The sequence below is a fragment of the Crocodylus siamensis genome, chromosome 4 (assembly GCF_052110815.1).
Source record: "Crocodylus siamensis isolate JL-2025a chromosome 4, ASM5211081v1, whole genome shotgun sequence".
Classification (NCBI taxonomy): Eukaryota; Metazoa; Chordata; order Crocodylia; family Crocodylidae; genus Crocodylus; species Crocodylus siamensis.
Genome location: NC_143398.1, coordinates 77,860,821 through 77,880,783, shown reverse-complemented (window position 1 = coordinate 77,880,783; position 19,963 = coordinate 77,860,821). Strand labels below are relative to the sequence as shown.

The 19,963-nt window shown below is 42.9% G+C and overlaps 1 protein-coding gene across 1 annotated transcript in view; it reads right to left on the bottom strand.

Annotated features, from left to right (window-relative positions):
• TMTC2 (transmembrane O-mannosyltransferase targeting cadherins 2) overlaps positions 1-19,963 on the bottom strand; it is a 376,219-nt gene that overhangs the window by 98,328 nt on the left and 257,928 nt on the right. Inside the window, exons 5-7 of the mRNA XM_090042631.1 lie at positions 11,176-11,261; positions 7,093-7,277; positions 3,652-3,730 (exon numbers count right to left, since the gene is read on the bottom strand). Coding sequence (XP_089898757.1) covers positions 3,652-3,730; positions 7,093-7,277; positions 11,176-11,261 — 350 coding nt within the window. The remainder of the gene's footprint in view (positions 1-3,651; positions 3,731-7,092; positions 7,278-11,175; positions 11,262-19,963) is intronic.

The following is a 19,963-nucleotide window of genomic DNA, read 5'->3' as shown; positions in this document are numbered from 1 at the left end:
TTGATGCCTACACAGTCAGATGGGTCACAAATTGGCTGAGGGGCCACACCCAGACAGTAGTGGTGGATGAGTCATATTCGACCCGGAGGGATGTGGGCAGTGGGGTCCCCCAGGGCTCTGTCCTCAGGCCAGCACTGTTCAATTTTTTTATTAGCACTTTGGATGAGGGGGTAAATAGCACCCTGTTTACATTTGTGGATGACACCAAGACTTGGGGCAAGGTAGGCACACTAGAAGGGAGGGACAGGATACAGCTGAACCTGGACAGGTTACAGGGGTGGGCAAATGAGAATAGGATGGGATTCAATATTGAGAAGTGCAAGGTGCTGCACCTGGGGAGGAAGAATCAGCAGCAGATCTATAGGCTGGGGAACTCCCTTCTCAAAAGCACAGTGGCAAAAAGAGATCTTGCAGTCATTATCAATTCCAAAATGAACATGGGCTGCCAATGTGAGGATGCGGTCAGTAGGGCTAATCGCACCTCATCATGTATCCACAAATGCATTATGAGCAGATCCTAGGAGGTGATCCTGCCCCTCTACGCAACACTGGTCAGCCCACAGCTGGAGTACTGTGTCCAGTTCTGGGTGCTGCACTTTAGGAAGTATGTAGATAGTATCAAGAGCGTGCAGGAGAAGGCCACTTGCATGATCCGGGGCCAGCAGGGCATACCCTACAAGGAGAGGCTAAGGGACCTGAACCTGTTTAGCCTTCATAAGAGAAGGCTGAGAGGGGACCTGGTGGACGTCTATAAACTTACCAGGGGTGACCAGTGGGGAATGGTAGAGACCCTGTTCCCCCATGCACCTCCCGAAGTAACAAGTAATAACGGCCACAAGTTGATTGAGAGTAGGTTCAGGCTGGACATTAGAAGGCACTACTTCACAGTCAGGATGGCTGGGATCTGGAACCAACTTCCAAGGGAACTGGTGCTCGCTCCTACCTCAGGGGTCTTTAAGAGGAGGCTTGATAATTACTTAGCTGGGGTCATATGAGCCCAGTATACTCTCCTGCCCAGGGCAGGGGGTCAGACTTGAAGATCTGCTTAGGTCCCTTCCGACCCTACATCTATGAATCTATGAATCCCAGTTGGCCTATTGATACACAGTGCAGTAAAAGAACTGCAGGCTGCAAGTATTTAGTATTTTTCTATAGCACATCCTATAAAAGTAAGGACATGGGCATAAGAACAAAATTCCCAGGTTGTAAATGAGGGCTGGTTTACTGCACAGAAGATACTTTGTGATAACTGCCTGTGAGCACATCCATCTTGCAGTAAATGGAAGTTAACCCACACTTCTGTTATTATATAGATATGGTCCACAATGGAAAACACTATTGTGAAAATAGAAAGTGAAATTAAATTAACATTAAAACAATTTTTAAAATGAATTATTAATGAAAAAAATTTAAAAAGATTTAATTAGTAAATTTCGAAGTAATTTCTACATAGAAGAAGCTGCTGAGGAAAACAACTGGAGAAATTATCTACTAATATGTCTTCTCTTTATTTCAATTGAGAGCAAAGCTACAGCATTTTCACCTTTATTGACTGTGGGGAATAAGAGCAGGCACAGGGATAACTATGAAGATCTACTGATGAACTGCAAATACCCTGATTTTCCTTGTGGCAACTTGCTTGTGTGTCCGTGCCCTGTATATTATCTAGATTCTTAGATTACATAAAAATTCTAATATTATATCTACACTGCTCTTACTGCAGCTTGTATACTTCTCCCTGAATAAACTTTAAAATAGCTAGCCAGAACACTGTCATAATGGGGCTGTGGCATCTCAGAAATCAGCAATTACTAATCATCCAATTATTATTTATTCAACTTTGCAAATGTAGCAACATCAAAGCTACCTAGTTTGAAGCCATCGAAGCACGTGGTGGCATCTATGACTAAAGTATAGACTATGCAATGACTGAAGGGTAGACACATATGCAGTTTAGGGATACATGTACTTATCTATGCAGCTCTGCAACAGCCTGGCATGGTTTCCTAGCTTCTCAGCTGACACTGATTCTTCTGACAAGGGTTTAAGTAAGCTCTGCTGACCTTTAATTATTACTCTACCAGAAAATAAATGAAGTATGAATGTCTAAAGTAAAGATGTTGGACAAAATAGAAGAACAAACCCTAGCAGCAGCCAAGCCTGGGAGAAAACAAAAATGATCTCTGCATTTCTGTCCTGCTTTGTTTAATTAATCCAGCTACTAGGAAACAGAGGAAGTTGGGCTCTGTGAACTGTTCTTATAAAGCAAGCAGGAACAATCCTCTCAGCCTACATATATAGCTGAAAGAAATTTGAGATTTGGGATACTCAGTAAAGTACTTTATATGTAGCAGTAGTTTTATAGGATAAATCCATTCAGGAGACAGGGTAGCACACTTCTTGTATACTGAAAGAACTGTCTGAGCAGAAACAATAATGGCCATAGTTTTGCAACTTTTGCTATTGGAAATCGTATTTTTATTAAGATTTTGAACTTTTGCACACAAAATAGGGCAATCATACTTCTCAAGCTATATCTATACATGACAATCCATCTTCAAAAGTTTCTAGTGAATATTAATAATAAGCAGATGTCCAATTCACACAACAAAATGATGACTCTTTGTAAATTTGATTGGATAATCAATTCAAGCTGACACATGTAACTGGTAAATTGATAGCAACCATCCAGGACTTTTTATATCAACTAAAATGTGTCCAGAAACAAGAGTATGGATTTCAGGTATTGTAGCCATACAGTTTAATATGCTGGCAGTCAATTTTCTGGAAAAATGACTACAGTATTCATCAAAAACTACACACTGGCAAAGTGACATCAAACATGTAATTAAATATACCACCACAGTATGTCTATTTATTGACTTAAGAAATGTATATACTGCCTTACAAGTTTGTATATATTTGTATACATACCTTTGTACATCTCCTTTCAAGCTCTTACAGTTTTGTGACAATAGTCTACATGCACAATTCTTATAATTATATTCAAAATTTAGCTTTCAGAAAAGAGACAATTTAATTAGCAATTTTGCAGTATACTAAAATTGCTGGCACCATTTTAAAAGAGGATATTAGCTAGACCCAGACGAGAGGCTACTGAACTCCCTTATTACAGATCATACTCTAGTCAATTCTGTACTATAAAGCATTTAAATTGGACTGTGAGCCCATTAGGACATCTTATTTCTCTCCAAGGTAAGTAATAAAAAAAATAAACATATTCCTTATATAATCTTAGTGGTTTCTTGATCCATCACCCATTGCATAAAATGAAGACAGTCTCATTTATTTCAATAATAAATAAAATTAGGGGCATTTATGAATAAAAGCTGTCTTATTCTCATGTGAAGTTTTTGAATATTGGACAGGAAGTTTTTAGATGAGCAACACTTAGTGGATTCTGTGAACATTGCCAAATAAATTCAGAATGTAACTGCTCAGGTACCTACTGGATTTTCTCAAGCTCATCTATTGCTGCTACTTGAACTCTGAAGCCTGAGTTACGATTTATTTGAGCAATTTTTTATAATTAATTATATAATTTGAACTTCAATTTTAAGATAAGCACTCTCTTATTTTACCCTGCCTAGTTCCTGAAGAGTCATTCTGAAATATTTACACTGCACTTACCCATCATATTGTATAAGCTCTGGGGAGCAAACTGTCTTGGCATTTTCTGTATTGCTTCCTCGTAAACCATCAGTGCATCCTAATACGAAAAACAGAATCAAGAAAAATCACTCTTAAAGTACCAATTTGAAAAGCAATCTTTCACATGCAATTAAATACAAGCTACCATCTCCAAATGAAAAAAAAGAAAACCCAGTCTACAATACTAATACAATGGGAAGATCATATTTATCATTTATAAAAAGATCACCAAAAGATACGAAGGTCTTTGACACTAAGCGTAACCATTTCTATTTGTTCACCTCTTTCCGCTAGGAGGAAAAAATGTAACATTAGTACTCCCAAAAACTCATTAGTTTACTGATAGATTTAAAATTCTGTAGACTGACAGACTACACAGATTAATATCAAATTGCAGATAGAGGATTTTTCACATTATTGTGCTACAATAAGTACCTTAATAATAAAGAGTCATTGCTAGTACAAGTACCAATAAAACAGAACCCCAGTATAAATTTTGCTCCACTGAAAAATATGTTTTGAGAATAAAAGGGGAAGACTCAATTCAATGATGCCCAAATTAGGTTTTTCTCATTTCCCCCACTCTTCAATGTGTATTGTTTTTTGAATTACATGAACTAGAGCAGGCAGCAAGGAGCAGAGCCCAGCAGCGTACAGCCGGTAAATCTGTTGTGGTGGAAGGGGAGGGAAGGGGTGTGGGGGAGGAACATCAATGCCCTCCGTAGTGAGGGAGGGAAGGGGCAGGGATAGGTGGGACGAGGGACAGATCCGCAGCTCATCAAGGGGATGGCTCCAGCCACTGCCACCCTGGAAGGTCACGGGGTGGGGGTGTCCCCAGATTGGGGAAGGCAGGCTGCAGCTGTGGGTTGGAGTCAGGGCTGCGCCAGGCTCTTCTCGGCAGGGGCTGGCCTCGGAGCAGGTGGCAGTGGTGCTGGGAGTGGAGCTATGGAGAGGGATGCAGCCACCCTAAATTTCACTATAGCTATGCTCCCAGCACTGCTGCCACCCCAGCTCTTCCTGGAATGTGGGGGGAGGTGGGGGTTAAGCTGGGGTTGTGCCAGGTGAGCAGCAGTGGCATTGGGAACAGGACTATAGCGAAATTTGGGATGGCTGCAGCCCGCCTCCCCTGCCCACCTTCCGCCAAGAAGAGCCCAGCACAGCCCTGGCTCCAGCCTACAGCCTACCCATCCCACCCTGATTTGGGGGCACATGCCCCCCACATGCCCTCCCAGGGTGACAGTGGTGGGAGCTGTCCCCCCTCCCCCAATGAGTCATGGATCCATTCCCCACCCCCACCCCCGGCTGGGAAGAACCTACCCCTGTCCCCTCCCTCCCTCACTGCAGGGGGTTGATTTGCCCCCCAAGCCCCTTCTCTCCCCCCTCCCCTTCCACCACAACAGGCTTCATGCAGCTGCATGCAGCTGTATAGGAAATCAGTATCAGCCGATATGCCTCCTTAAATATTGGCTACCGGTATTGGCCCCCAAAATCTATCAGTGCACCCCTAACATGAACATATTTTAATGTTTCATTCATTAAATGGGTAGGAGGTACATTGTGAATGAGACAGCTGTACAGTGAATATTTTCATTCATTAATGTACAGTGGATACTGTGCATTTACTTTAGTACTTATTTAACCAAGTACTAAATAAATGTGCAGTAACCTGAATTACTGTGCAGTAGTGCAGCCAAACACCTTTTTAGTGATGCTTCTATGCAGTAGCCTAATAATTATGCACAGTAGCTTATTAGCACAGTTTGTGCCGTGATGTGCTACTGTGCAGTATTATTAGGCTACTGCACAATTAGTGTCTTGTTTAGATGTGAACACTGTGTAGTGTTCCAGAGCAGTGAACTACACAGCACGACAGCAAACTTCTGCACTGTGCAATGGGTCAGACTCATATGCAAGACATAACTGAATGATCATTTAAGTCCAATTTAGATTGCAACTAGCCTACACAGCGAGCAGCTGTTTTATTTATTTCTGGTATGTCAGGCATATCTATGTCATTATATAAATAATAACTAAACACAATAAACCATGCACAGCCACAGCAGAATTATACAATATGCTACTTCATCTTTACAAAGGTATTAGTTTTCTGTGACTGCATGTTAAATAATGAATAACTCCCCAAGCTGAAAAAGGAAGTTGAATGTAGGGAGCTTGAAATGACCTATGCAAGTTTAATCTTGAACAGCCAGGTTTGAGTGTTGGAGTCTGAAGAGTTACGTGCATCGAAACCATGAGTAACTCTAGTTCTGAATTGCCTCACCGAACAAAACAAAAATACTTTCTTTCTGAAACACAGAAATGTATCTGAATCACAAGCGAGGACCTATTGCTTACTACTTCCTGAAGGGGGAAAAATGACTGTTACAATTTCCTCGTCATGCAGGTAAATTAGACAGCCTGGATACCGAATAAGATTATGCAAACAGATGTATTTTAACCAACAGTAAAATGCAGACTTGTGTCTGCAGAGAGGCCCAACTAAAAGGATACAAAATATCACTGTCTATAGTTAAGATCTACTAAGTTTTTTTAAGTAGAAAAGTATTTGATTTTCCCAACTCGGCTTCAGTTCTTTTTTAATTATAACACTGTCTGTGGAATTAAATTAGTAATTATGTATAAGCAATAACTTCCTAGGGAGAAACATGAATTAATGTAGGTGCAAAAATGTAGGCATGAAATATTGTAGGGGCAATTAAATAGAAAACCAAGGCTTATTTTTATGAAAACAGCAGGCCCTTACTATGCATACAACTGACAAAAAGATTTAACATCTCTTCTGCAAAGATGTCAGCCACTGCTTTACTTGACTCAGAATGGGACACAAGGTTGTTTAGTTTGGGGAAAGGGTAGGCAACTTTTCTGGATGGCAGGCTGCAATGACCTACTCTGCATCACAGGCAGATGGGCAGACATGTGTTCATCCCCACAGTGGCATGGGGAAAGCACTCAGCCAAAGCCCCCACTGCTGAATGCCATGGAAGGCCCATGTCTGTGGCCCAGATGTGGCCTATAGGCTGTAAATTGATAATCCCTGGTTTGAGGTGTTAAATACTATAAACTCCGCAGACTAGGCAGAGGGAAACCTAAAAACCTATACTAAACTAATTAGTTATGTATATTTTACCTGCTGTGACATATCCTTATGAAAAAAGGCAAACAGCAGAAAGTGACAAGTCTAAGAGTTTGATTATAATCCTGGATTTCAGAATGACTCTGTGAGCGCTTCTGTATGTCAGAGGCTGTCTCTCTCCAAACTGTGAATATTCATCTACCTTACTGAGCTTCATGAGCCTTAGCCAATGTTTGTGAAGTATTTTGAGATTCTTGATTATATGTTATATATAAATAATAGGTGGCATTTTCCCTTCTTTTTTGTACGGAAATTTGCGGTCTCACCTCATAATGTCCTTGTTCATGAAAAAGTTTTCCTAAATTGTACAGGCAGCTGGTAACTGAGCTCTTATGAGCATGAGGATCCTTCAAATTTTCATCCGGAATCTCTGAACACTTCAAAAATGTCCTCCTTGCTTCCTCAGTCTTTCCTTGATTCATTAGAATAATACCAGTATTTAAATAGGCAGCTGTGAAGGAGGGGAAAAAAGGGTGTTATGTGTTTTACTGAACCTCTATAATATCATTATACTTGTTCTCCATTTTATATCCACAAGCCTAAGATATTCATAATGAAAAGCAACCATTGTGATAATTCAGTCTGGCCTCCTATCTAACACACGGCATAAGACTTCCATAGATGTTGGCTGATGCCTACTTAGGAGAACACTATTGCATATAATTATTTGTTTTGTTTAAGTAGAAGGAAAATGCTTCCATTAAAGCAAGCATATGCTTACACACACAGATACCAAAGTGACTTAAAAGCTGCAATTTGGAAACTGAAACGAGAAAATATAATTGGAAACATTCCTGGATCTTATTTGTGGAATCTCTTTCCCAGATAAGGAAATAACAATAAAAGACAAACACCTGAATCCTTGTATTTTTGATTAACTACATTCTATACAAAGCCAGAAAACATAAAGTACTTACGTCATATGTATTTGAGGCAGACTCTTGTGTATAGTACTAGGATGTGCCACTGCTTTCAGTTGTTCTATAGCTCATTGTTCATGGTGAAAAATGTTAATACAGCTACTGAATAATGAAGCAATGGTTCTATTAGCCATTGCACAGTAAAATCATTTCTGCTTCTCATTTTAACACTGAAAGCAAATTTTCTGAAATAAGAATGTCTAGATATGTACATCTCCACAGTCTAGGACTAGGGACAGACATTACACAAACTGGTTTAAGCGATCAGAAACTGGTTTAAACCTGTAACAGAACAGAAGCTCAGGGCACATAAACCAGTCTCAAAATGGCCAAAACCAGTGTGAGATAAATCTGGTTGAATGTAGTAACAGACTTAACTGATTTGGCTCAAACCTGGTTAAGCAATGTCTTTGCCTTTCTGGTTTAACTTAATCCAGAGTCCCCCAGCATCCCATCATGCTCTCTGGGCTGGGCTCTCTGCTCCAGCCCAGCAGGGTTGGCCCTGCCCCTCTGCTCCCCAGATGGAGCAGGGGCAGGCAGGGGCAAGGGTCTGCCCAGAGAGGAGGTTTGATTCCCCGCTCCCTGTTCCAAAGGCAGGGACCCGAGCCAGGTCTGATGAGCACTTCTCCACACCCCCACCCCTCCCGCTGCTGCAGCGGCGGGCCAGTGTGGACCCCAAGGCAGAAGGGGCAGGGAGTGGGGGTTATTCTACCCTCTATTACCACTGTCCCATGGGGAATGCAGCTGGGTCGTCCTGCCCCAACCACTGCCAAGCAGTGGATTAAGCCCACTCTTGTCCCCGCCGGTGTCTAGTGGAGGGAGGAGGAATGAGCTGCATCCTTGCCTCTCACATGTCCCAAGTAGACATAGTGGCCAGTGTCTACCTGTGGCCTCACCCAGCTGCTGTAGTGGGAGGTGGCAGGGCCTTTGATGGGGGCAGCAGCCTATCATAGTGTCTGGGAGCACAAGCCCCTTCCCACCTGGCGGCCCTGCTGCAGGGCGGGCAGTGCTGTAGCAGACTGCACACAGCAGAACTGGGGCCCGGAGGGGACCAGAGCCCTCCAAGCCCCCCGCCCAGTGCTGTGGCCTGTAGCACCTTTCCCCATTATGCAGCATGACACCCCCTAGCCAGGAAGGGGCTCACATCCTGGGAAAACATGACAGGGATTTTGGCACACATAGCTCTGGGTGCGGGGGGCAGGATGCTTCAGCCCAATGAGTTCTTCCCTGAACAATGAGCTCTGGTTCCAGCTGCCAAGTGCTTTGGAAGGCAGAATGTGCCCGGGGATTGCAGCTGGAGTTCCATGCATGGGGAAGAAGCAGATGGGCTGAAGCCTCCACCCCCAACCACCGTCTCCTGGAGTGGCTCCAGAGCTGCAGGAATGGGAGGGTACATAACTGCTGCAGGCAAGGGGAAGCTGGCTTTGCCCTGTAGGGATGTTTTTCTCCCCTCACCTCCAGCTGTGGCTCCTGCCACATCGCACAACACCACTCAGGGCTAGGAGATCTTCCTTCAGCCTGGCCACTTCAACCTGAGCTGGGCTGAAGCTGCCAGACTGAAGGAAGTTCCCCTAGCCCTGAGCACCATTGCGTGGTGTGGCAGGAGCCACAACTTGAGGTGAGGGGAGAAAAACAGCCTTGCAGGGCCAAGCCAGCTTCCCCTCACCTGTAGCAGTTATTTCCCCTCTCAGTCCTGCTACTCCAGAGCTGCTGTGGGAGGCAGCAGGGGACAGGGGGCAGCTTCAGCCTAGCAGCTTCCAACCTGCATGTGGAGCTCTGGCTGCAGCCCCTGGACACCTTCCACCTGGGCGCCTTAAGCCTTCCAAGGTGTCTGGGAGCTGAAGCCAGAGGTCCACATGCAGGACAGAAGCTTTCTGCCCTGCCACCCAGAGCAGCTGGAGGTGAAGGGGGAAGAACAGCCCCTGGTCCTGGCCAGCCCACATCTGCTTGTGTAGATGCAACCTTGGGTGCTGCACAGGGCAAGGGACATGGCAGTGGTCGCTGCTGGGCTTGGGGTCCCCCAGCAACTCTGAGTTGGCCAAGGAAGGCTGCTCCGCAGCCAGCCCACACCTGATGGGGCTAGATGTCAGTGGGCAGGGCCCCTTGGGGTGGGGAAGGGAGCAGGATAATTCCCCGCTCTGCCCTCAGAGCACCGCAGTGGGGTTTGCCCGCTCAGATTGCTGCTGCCACTGTTCACTGTGTTCCCTGGGCAAGCAGCGGGGTAAGCCCCTTCTGCCAGACACCAGAGGGAGGGGGACAGGAGGGAGCTTATTCTGCTGCTTGCCCCAGGCAGACAGCAAACAGCAGCGGGGGTGGTCAGGGCAGGCAGACCCCACTGCAGTGCCCAGGGGGCAGCAGGGGTAGAGGGGAGAATAACCCCCTTCCCTGCCCTCTCTGCTTCAGGAGCACATTGGCCTGCTGCTGCAGCAGCGAGGGGGGAGTGCCTGGCAGACCTGGCTCGAATCTCCGCTGGTTGGACAGGGAGGGGGAATTAAAAATCTCTCTGGCCAGTTCAACCCAGGCTGGCCAACCCCCCCCAGCACAGCTTCTCTGCAGCCGAGGGCATGTTTTAGTGCTCTCCCAAGCACCTAGCCTAAGCAACTACAGGCAGTCCTCAACTTACAATGTTTCAAGTTACAATGTTTTTCACTTACGTTTATAAATGACCCTGTTTCAACTTTCTGACATCAGTTTTGATTTTACAATGATTGATCCGATGCAATGCCATGCCAGTAAACACGTTCACTGCATTGCCTATCTCCCTGGAAAATATCTGTCCAAACTTCCTTGGACACTTTCTTTAAGAAACCCAGACTCCAGAAAAACCTGCAGCCAAGACTCCTGAGAAGACTCCAGCCAAGAGCCCTTCAAAAATTCCAACCAAGAACCCTTCAAAAAGTCCAGCAAAGTCACCTCAAAAAAGTCCTTCCAAATCAATGTGATTGCTAATTACAATATAAATACATTAATGTAGCTATATTACTCACATATAATTGACTGAGCACAAAATTATGGGTTATTTTTGGTGAAAATAGGGAATCAGGCCTTGGTTCAGGAACCAATCCCCCATTTATAATACTGTTTCCTATGGGAAAATCGGTTCCGAGTTACAACATTTCGACTTAAGACGTAGTTTTCAGGGATCAATTGTCGTAAGTCTGAGGACTACCTGTACAGGCATGTGCCCGCATTTTCTCTGTTCAGAGCGTATGTCTGTGCTGTTACAAACCAGTTCAACCTATGCAAGTTAGACTAACCTGCAAAGGTTGAATCAATTCAGGCTCTGGCTTTTGCACGTCTACTTCTAACCTAAAAGTACTAAAGTTTACTTTGTATGCTACTGCATAAGTATCCCTCTTTCATTCCTTAAGTGATTATAAGATTAGAATATGAAGGGTGGGGGGAGGGGGAAACTACTGAATTACTTACAAGCTAATGTGGGTCTGCTACCAATTGCCAGTTTATAGTAATGTAGTGCTTCTGAAAACCTGCTGTTTTCCTGTAACAGTAATCCTCTGTATGAAGATAAAAAAGAGAAGGTAGAGCATTACTGTAAATAACAATTTAAAACATAACTATCATTCTGTCATCCCAGAGGAAGCAAAAATTTTAAACACAGAACTAAGATAACAAAGGAAATTATACTGACCTGTATTCAAAGAAGTGATACAATAAAAAAACCCACTTACTTGCAAATATTAATTCAGAGAGGAAATTATCGTCATTGAAAAATAGGATTAATTTATAGATGTCAGGTGCATTCATATAGGTTTTGTTAGGTAGTTATTAAAATGCAGCAGTGTCAGCTTCTGTGGAAACTGGATGATTCAGTCATATTGAAAGAAAATGGGAGATTTGAGGACTATTTTTTTTAAATAAGGAAGCTAGGGTTCCTGAGCTATTGTCAGCAAATAACCTTTCATATTTAGCCTCTTTCCTATTTGCAACTAGAGAGAAACTGAATTTTTCAAACAAGTTTGTTACTCAGAGTTCATCACCTAATAGTTTTAGAGAAATGTAATTTCAATGAGAGGCTTTCTTGAGCTATTTGGTTTGACTATTCATGGTACGTTACTGGCATATAGGACACATGATGTAGTTTCCCCCTTGTGCATAGAAGACAACGTGCAGCAACAGAAAGGAAAAGGAAAGACGCTTTCCAGTGCCAGCCCTTTATATGCAGACAAGGTTCTCTGGGTAAATGTGACATAGTTTATTAGACCGACTAAATAATTTTTCAACTGTTTAGTTGGTCTATAAAAGATCCCACATTTACCCAAAGAAGCTTGTCTGCCTATGTCCTTAGACCAACATGCCTATAACCAACAGTCCTTTATATGAACACTTACCCAAGTATTAAACTTTTGCTTCCCATAGAAGATTAAAAAAAGACAAAAGAAACAGAGAGAACATATAATTTTAAGGGATTTTTTTAAAAACAGGGTCAGGATACTTCTAACATGAATTCTTAGCTTTCCATTCAGGTGAATGTTCAGAACTTAGTACTATAATATTTTCAGGGTCTAAATGGATGTTTAAAAATTAAAGGGCAGAAATACTTGAAATAAAACCTTTCATTACTCATAATAATAGTACAAAAAGGCTTTCGTCAGAGTCTGACCTGACAGTAAAAATATGAGGTTGCTTCAGAAAATAATGGTCATGTCAAAACACTGTTTTTACTTGAATCTAAGATGACCCTGAATTCAAGACAATAATCAATAATTAGATTATCTACATGGAAGATTTATAAATCTGTTCTAATTTTCCATGTAGATAATCTTATTATTGTAGGATCATCTTTAATTCACCACTCCCACCACTGCAGGAGGGTGGGGGGCAGGCAATGGCAAACCCAGGTCACAGAAGTCACCTAACCCCCTACCACCCTCCTATGCGTGATCCTCCCTGAATATTTACTCAATTCTAGGATGATCCTCCCTGAAATTAAATTGAGCTAAGGAGAATAGCCAGGGAGGCACTCAGGTCCCGGAGGGGAGAGGAGTCAGGTGTCCAAGAAGAGTGGTCGCTCCTTAAGGAGACGATCCTCCAAGCCCAAAGGGAGGTAATCCCAACATGGATCAAAAGGGACCAGGAGGGTGCAAAAGCCCCCATGGCTCACCAAAAGGATCCGAGAATGTCTCCTAGCTAAAAGGGAGGCGTACACCCAATGGAAGGGAGGGGCCATCACCAGGGAGGACTATACTGCGGTTGCTCGGGGATGAAGGGGGGCAGTCAAGAAGGCCAAGGAAGAGATGGAACTGGGACTAGCTACCCGGATCAAGGACAACAAGAAGTCCTTTTTTAAATACATAAGGAGCAAAAAGAAGATAACGGGTAACATGGGGCCCCTGCAAGACAAGCTAGGAAATCTGGTTTTCACACCAGATGACAAAGCTAACCTATTTAACAATTTCTTTGCCTCTGTTTTCCTGAGCAGGGACCGAATCAGCCACCCCCCACCCACTGGTCCCCACTAATGCCCCAGGAGAGGCGCACCTAGACCATAGGTCAGTGAGGATCTAGTCAGGGAACTTCTGGAGGGACTGCATGTATTTAAAAAAGCTGGTCCGGATGATCTCCACCCCAGAGTGCTGAGGGAATTACCTGAAGTCATTGCAGGACCCCTGGCACAGCTTTACAAGCACTCATGATGCTCTGGTGTGGTATCGGAGGACTGGAAGAGGGACTACATGGTTCCCATCTTCAAAAAAGGGAGGAAGGAGGACCCAGGAAACTATAGGCCAGTTAGTCTTACCTCGATCCTGGGCAAGCTTTTTGAGAGAATTATCCTGGCACATGTCCACGAGGGGCCAGCAGGGGAAATTATGCTTAGGGGCAACCAACACAGGTTCATTAGAGGCAGGTCCTGTCAGATCAACCTGGTGGCCTTCTATGACCAGGTCACCAAATCCTTAGATGCAGGGGTAGCAGTGGACATAGTCTTTCTGGGCTTTTGGAAGGCCTTTGACACTGTTTTTTATCCCGTTCTGATTGACACCGACACAGTCAAATGTGTCACCAACGAGATGGAGGCCCACACCCAAAGAGTGGTGGTGGATGGGTCATTTTCGACCTGGAGGGATATGGGCAATGGGGTTCTGCAGGGCTCAGTTCTCAGGCCTGCACTGTTCAACATCTTCATCAGTGACTTGGACAAAGGGGTAAAAAGCACCCTGTTCAAATTTGCTGATGACACTAAGATGTGGGGGAATGTGGGCATGCTAGAAGGGAACAAATCGACCTAGACAGGTTACAGGGGTGGGCGGATGAGAATAGGATGGGATTCAACACCGACAAGTGCAAGGTGATGCACCTGGGAAGGAAGAACCAGAAGCATACCTACAGGATGGGGAACTCCCTTCTCATCAGTGCAGAGGCGGAAAAGGATCTTGGAGTCATCATTGACTCAAAGATGAACATGGGCCAGCAGTGTGGGGATTCAGTCAGGAAGGCCAACTGTACCTCGTCATGCATCCACAGATGCATCTTAAGCAGGTCCAAGGAGGTGATACTCCCCACTCTATGCAACACTGGTCAGGCTGCAGCTAGAGTACTGCGTCCAGTTCTGGGTGCCGCACTTCAAGAGGGATGTAGACAACATGGAGAGGGTCCAGAGGAGGGCCACTCACATGGCAGCAGGGCAGGCCCTACAAGGAGAGGCTCAGGGACCTGAACTTGTCCAGCCTCCACAAAAGAAGACCGAGGGAGGATCTAGTAGCACGTTACAAACTAGTCATGGGGGACCAACAGGCACTGGGGGAGTCCTTGCTCCCCCGAGCACTACCAGGGGTGGCTAGAAATAATGGTCACAAGCTGGGCAGAGGGTAAATTCAGATTAGACATCACTAGCTGCCTACTTCACTGTCAGGGCAGCTAGGATCTGGAAACAACTTCCAAGCAAAATCATGCTGGCTCCTAACCTGGGGGTCTTTAAGACAAGGCTAGACAATCACCTTGTTGGGGTCGTTTGATCCCAGTACTCTTTCCTGCCATGGCAGGGGGTTGGACTTGATGCTCTGCTCAGGTCCCTTCCGACCTTACTAACTATGAAACTATGAAATATGATAAAACTATTTTGTGTGCAATGAGTAGGAAACTATAAAGCAGAAAATACTGATGTCAGGATTTTAAATGCACCCATTGTTTATGACCATAGAAAGCAATGGGGTCCAGTAAATGAACACTGCACATAGAATGATTTCAGTTCACAATTGCCATTACTTTCTGAAACATACTTTTATATGGTCCTTGTTTGTAACTCAAATTATTCAGAAATACATAATGGAACCTGCTCATGAAGTGACTGAAGAAAGCAACTACCGAAAGTTAAGGACAGGTACACACTGATTTCTCTGCTCTAGAACACTTCCCCTACCCTCCACCTATTTTTAGCTATTCTGAACACGTACATTGGATTTAAGATTTTCATGCTTAGTCCATGTCCAGGTGCAGGCTTTACTCAAAAGTGGTTAGCTGGAATTTCCTATTTCTATCTTGTTCTCTTTTAAGCAATTTAGAATTTAAGAATTTTAGAATTTAACAGAGCACTTCAGTAAAAGTAACTGAAATTTTTTATTTGAAACTAATGCCATCAACATAATATTCATCAGTATCTATAACAATTTGCAACAATAGTGTTCTGATGGAATTATTCATCTGAGTTTAAAATAAATAAATAAATAAATTCTTTTATTTTGCTTTTTGGTGTTTTTCCAATTGGCTTCCAACTGCAAATTTAATGAAAGATTCCATCAAGATCTGTGTTTATGGGTGTGTAGGTGTATAAGCACAATGCATGTGCATGAACACATGTTGTGGGGGGGCAATTCAATTTTTTAAACACTGATTTATTTTATTTTTTTATCACATCCTTTTATTAAGAGAACAATTCTACTTTATTAAGATAATACAAAACTCATTTTGAGTGTATTAAATGTATAAAAATTGATCACATTACAGGAATTTTAAGGTAACAAAACAGGGAAATATAATTCTTCTGTACTGAGTTCCCAAGCATAACCCAAATCCCATATTATTGCATTAACACAGTAGAAATATAGCTTTCAAACAAAAATACCCATCAAATACAATGAGTTTGTTCTCTAAGCAATGTCTTATTCTTCTGATATACAGAGAAGAGTGGAACAAGACATACAATCAATAGGCTAGAACTTGCATTTTCCTGAGTATCCATGTGCTCAGAAGATTACTTTTGGTCACAATGAGTATCTGACACATTATACATAGCCAGACATAAAAGACCTTTCTAACTCTGGTTTCAATGGTTCCAAACAGCTCTCATGAAAATATTTCCATTCATAAGAGGAATTAAGATTCACTTTTTAAAAATTAATCTCTTTCTTAACAACAAAACACTTTTTACTTCAGCCTGTGCACTGACAGAAAAGAAAATATCAAGGTGTAAGAGACAGGAGTCCTTTGTATATATACATTCCTGTACAATACAACTATAGGCAAAAATAATATAAATTCTAAAATCCTAGAAAACTCAGATAATCTGATTGAGGTAGATTTTTAAACTTGAGGGGGACAGGGGGAAAAGAGGCTTTCTTATGCTATATTCTCTTCATTAGCATGGATCCCGGTTTTCTGTTCAAAAAATCCAAAATTCTCTGACACAAAAACCCTCCAAATCCATGATATTCCCCAATTAAAATGAATCGCCACTATGTATCTAGAACACAATGTTTTATCAATATATTTACAATTTTAAACCAATTTATAACCCTACCAGTGCCTCAGTCATTAAACTAAATACCATTAAATAAATTCTAAATACCTATATATTTTAGCACTTGATTTTATTTTTATCATAAAGAAATCAGGCCTCCCCCTACCCCCTTGCTCACCAGGATATGGGTCCAGCTGCAGCTTCCTCCTGCCCCTCACTACTTTGTGTTGCTGAGCAGCCCTTATATGCCAGTGACCCTCATCCTTTACCCACAGCCCCATATCCCTACCAGACGCCCCTGCCCACAGTCCCCCAGTGTGTGGGGCAGAGGGGTGCTGATCATAGGTGATGCCATAGGCAATGTGTCGGAGGATCATTGAGGGGGCGCTGGGCCACCTCTGTGGCCCACTGGGCAGGAGCTGGCATGGAAGGACAGAGTGAGGTGGTGAGACTCATTGCTACTGCTGCCACTGCCGGAACCCCCACACCAGCCCCACTGCCATGGAGTAAGGCACCACCAGCAGTGTGAGGAGTAACAGACTGGAGTGGGGGGAGCAGCCTTCATCTCTTCCCACCTCCAGCCACTTGCACACTGGGCCAGAGCTCTACCCCACTACCATGGCCCAGCCATGCTGCTGCCACTCCCCTCAGGCCACCATGCTGCCACCCAACCCACCTCCCCTCTGGGGCAGACTGCAGCCCAGCATGTGAGTAGCTGGTGGCCAGAGGAGGTGAGGGCAGCAGTGTTATTCCATGGCAGAATAGCTGGTACAGGGGTCCTAATGGTGGAGGCAGCAGCAGCAGTAGCGAGTCTCACAGCCCCACTCCAGCCTCCTGTGCTGGGTCCCACTCACTGGGCCACAAAGGAGTCTCCTGCCCCATTTCAGTCCAGCCAGGCTGTAGCCCCATGACCCACTGCAGACATACCAATATGGAGTGAAGCACGTGTCCCCCCCATTCCCCTCTAACACATCATCTATCATGCCCAACCCCTCCCCAGGATAACATATAGCAGCGGGGAGCTGGCCCCCTTGCCAGCCTCCCTCTCCTCCAAAATTAGCTGCCTGTGGCTGCATCTCACTCTGTGGCCAGGCCTCATGGCTGTGCACTCTTGCCCTGGCCCTGAGCACCACCCCAGCTGGGCAGTGCCCCCTGACCCAACCACCAACCCTCTCCCTTTCCCTCCCTCACCATGGGGTCTCAATGTGAGCCACTGCCTCAATCTGCCTCTCACCACAATCTTACTCTCACAGGCAGCTGGGGGAGTTGCTCTCCACCACACTCTACCTGGCTGAATTGCTGGCCACACGTGGCACCCCCAGTGTCTGATCTGCCTCTTCGAGCTCCCCCCAGCCCTAAGCAGCCCCTTTCAGGTTGGAACTTGGCCAGCCTGCTAGGGAAAACCCGTGGTTTCCTGCATTTTTCTCTTTTAAAGGACAAATCCATGTTTTTCTCCTTTAAATCAGAAAATCCACATTTTTTCACGGCAAATGGAAAACCGGGATCTCTGCTCATCAGCATCAAAGAGCTTCACTTATACTCTCATGTTTTAGGCTAATATAGTAATAATGTGTCAAAAATTATTTACAAATCAAAGCTATTTATTTCCATTTCTCACATCTAGTAGTCTGAGTCAATGACAGAGTGACATCTATGTCATTAATGTGTTTAAAGACACATGATTTATAAGAAAAGGTTAGTATAAAGGTTCTTTCTTCCTCTAATGGAAAAATAAATAATATGCCTTAAATAAATAAATAAAATATTGGGAATTGAAAATCTTTATTTATTTTAAATATAAGCTTACTTTAAGATTATCTGTAAACCCAGTGCTTTCTAGACAGGGTGGAGCAGCATTGCTACAATGTATGCATAATATATCTAGAACTTCTGTATTTTTCCATCTAAAGCCTTATATATTATATTTGTACTGATGAAAACCTGTTTTTATTGTTCCAGGTATTTATTACTAGCTTATAAAATCAACACCTATCATAAATGTAACATGTAACCTAAACCTGCTATTTAGGTTTGTCAGTTTGGCTTTCATGGTATGCTCATGGCCTTGGTCAACAATCATCTCCTGGCAAATGAGACATGAAAATGTGCCCTACAGAGCTTACTAGATCTTTCAGTAGCCTTTGATACACTTGACCATTAGGTGCTGGTAAAGTATTTATATGACCTGGTGGGTATTCACTGGAATGCTATAAATTTGTTCTACTCTCTCCTAGAAGGGAGGTCCCAGATGGTGGTGAGATTATGTGGGGATTTGAAGTGAGGTGTCATCAGTAAGTTGTATTTTCAAATCTCTGGATTAACAAGATGCATCCCTAGGAGAAGCTCTATTATTATGAATTTTGGAAATACTGTTTTCACAACTTAAGAAAAGTATTATTATTAATGATACAACATTAATTTTCAGTCTGAATATAATAAATCACTTTGGTATGACATCTCCACTATTTGGATTGAAAACACATTTGCTATTATTACTAAACTAATACCCTCTTTTCACTGTGTGCTTTAATATTGGCACTCTTGAATAATTACCTGACAATATATAGTTTTATTTTTTCTCCATCATTGTTTAATATTCAGACACATTTTGCAGCATTCTAACTAAAAATGTGTTTCACTAAAACTACTACTGATACAAAACTGAGACCTGAATTCCAGTAAACAATTAAACTTTTATTTCTATTTTGGTAGAAATATCAGTGAAATAAAATAAAAATGATGTATGTGACCTAAAGAACCTTGGTCAGGCATGAAACTGCCTCTTTTCCTATATGAAATTGGCTCTGATTGACCTATGGCTTTCCCAATGGCTTCTGACAGTATGAAATTGACTAGATTTATGGGTTTCTAGCTCTAGTTTCAGCTTAAACAAAATCAGGAGAAGGCTTAAAGAGAAATTCCAAATGCAATTTTTTTCAACTGAAAAAACATAATATATTTTTAATATGTTTTTGAGATGTAATGAGTTTGTATGCCTGCCAAGAAGGGAGTACAAATGTTTAATTAAATAGATAAAAAGTTAAGAAAATGATGCTAGCATGAAATTGGAAACAGATTTAAGTACATGACTCACAGGATGAGAGAGTTATCACTGCCTTCTTGAAATGGCAAAGGTATTTAGCAAATTTTAAAAAGGTTTTGTATTTCCTTCCCCAAAAGAAAACTTAGCTCTTACTTATCTTTAAGACCAAACAAAACACAAAAGCATAAATATAAATATACATTACAAACTCTAACTCCTTATTCAAACCCTGTAGTAACACATATTAAGAAAAAAATCACTGTTAAATGAACATAAAGGTTGCAAAGTCAAGCTCTCAAATTTTAATGTCAGAATTAATGTTCTCTGTGCAGGCTTAATTCAGTTCCATTTAGTATATGCATTGTTAGCAATGCTTAATTACATGATTGCACACCATGATTTTCACAGCATGCAGACAGATGGCACTCCCTTAATGAGCACCTATTTGATATTAGTTTTTCTCTTTATTGTTCAATGTA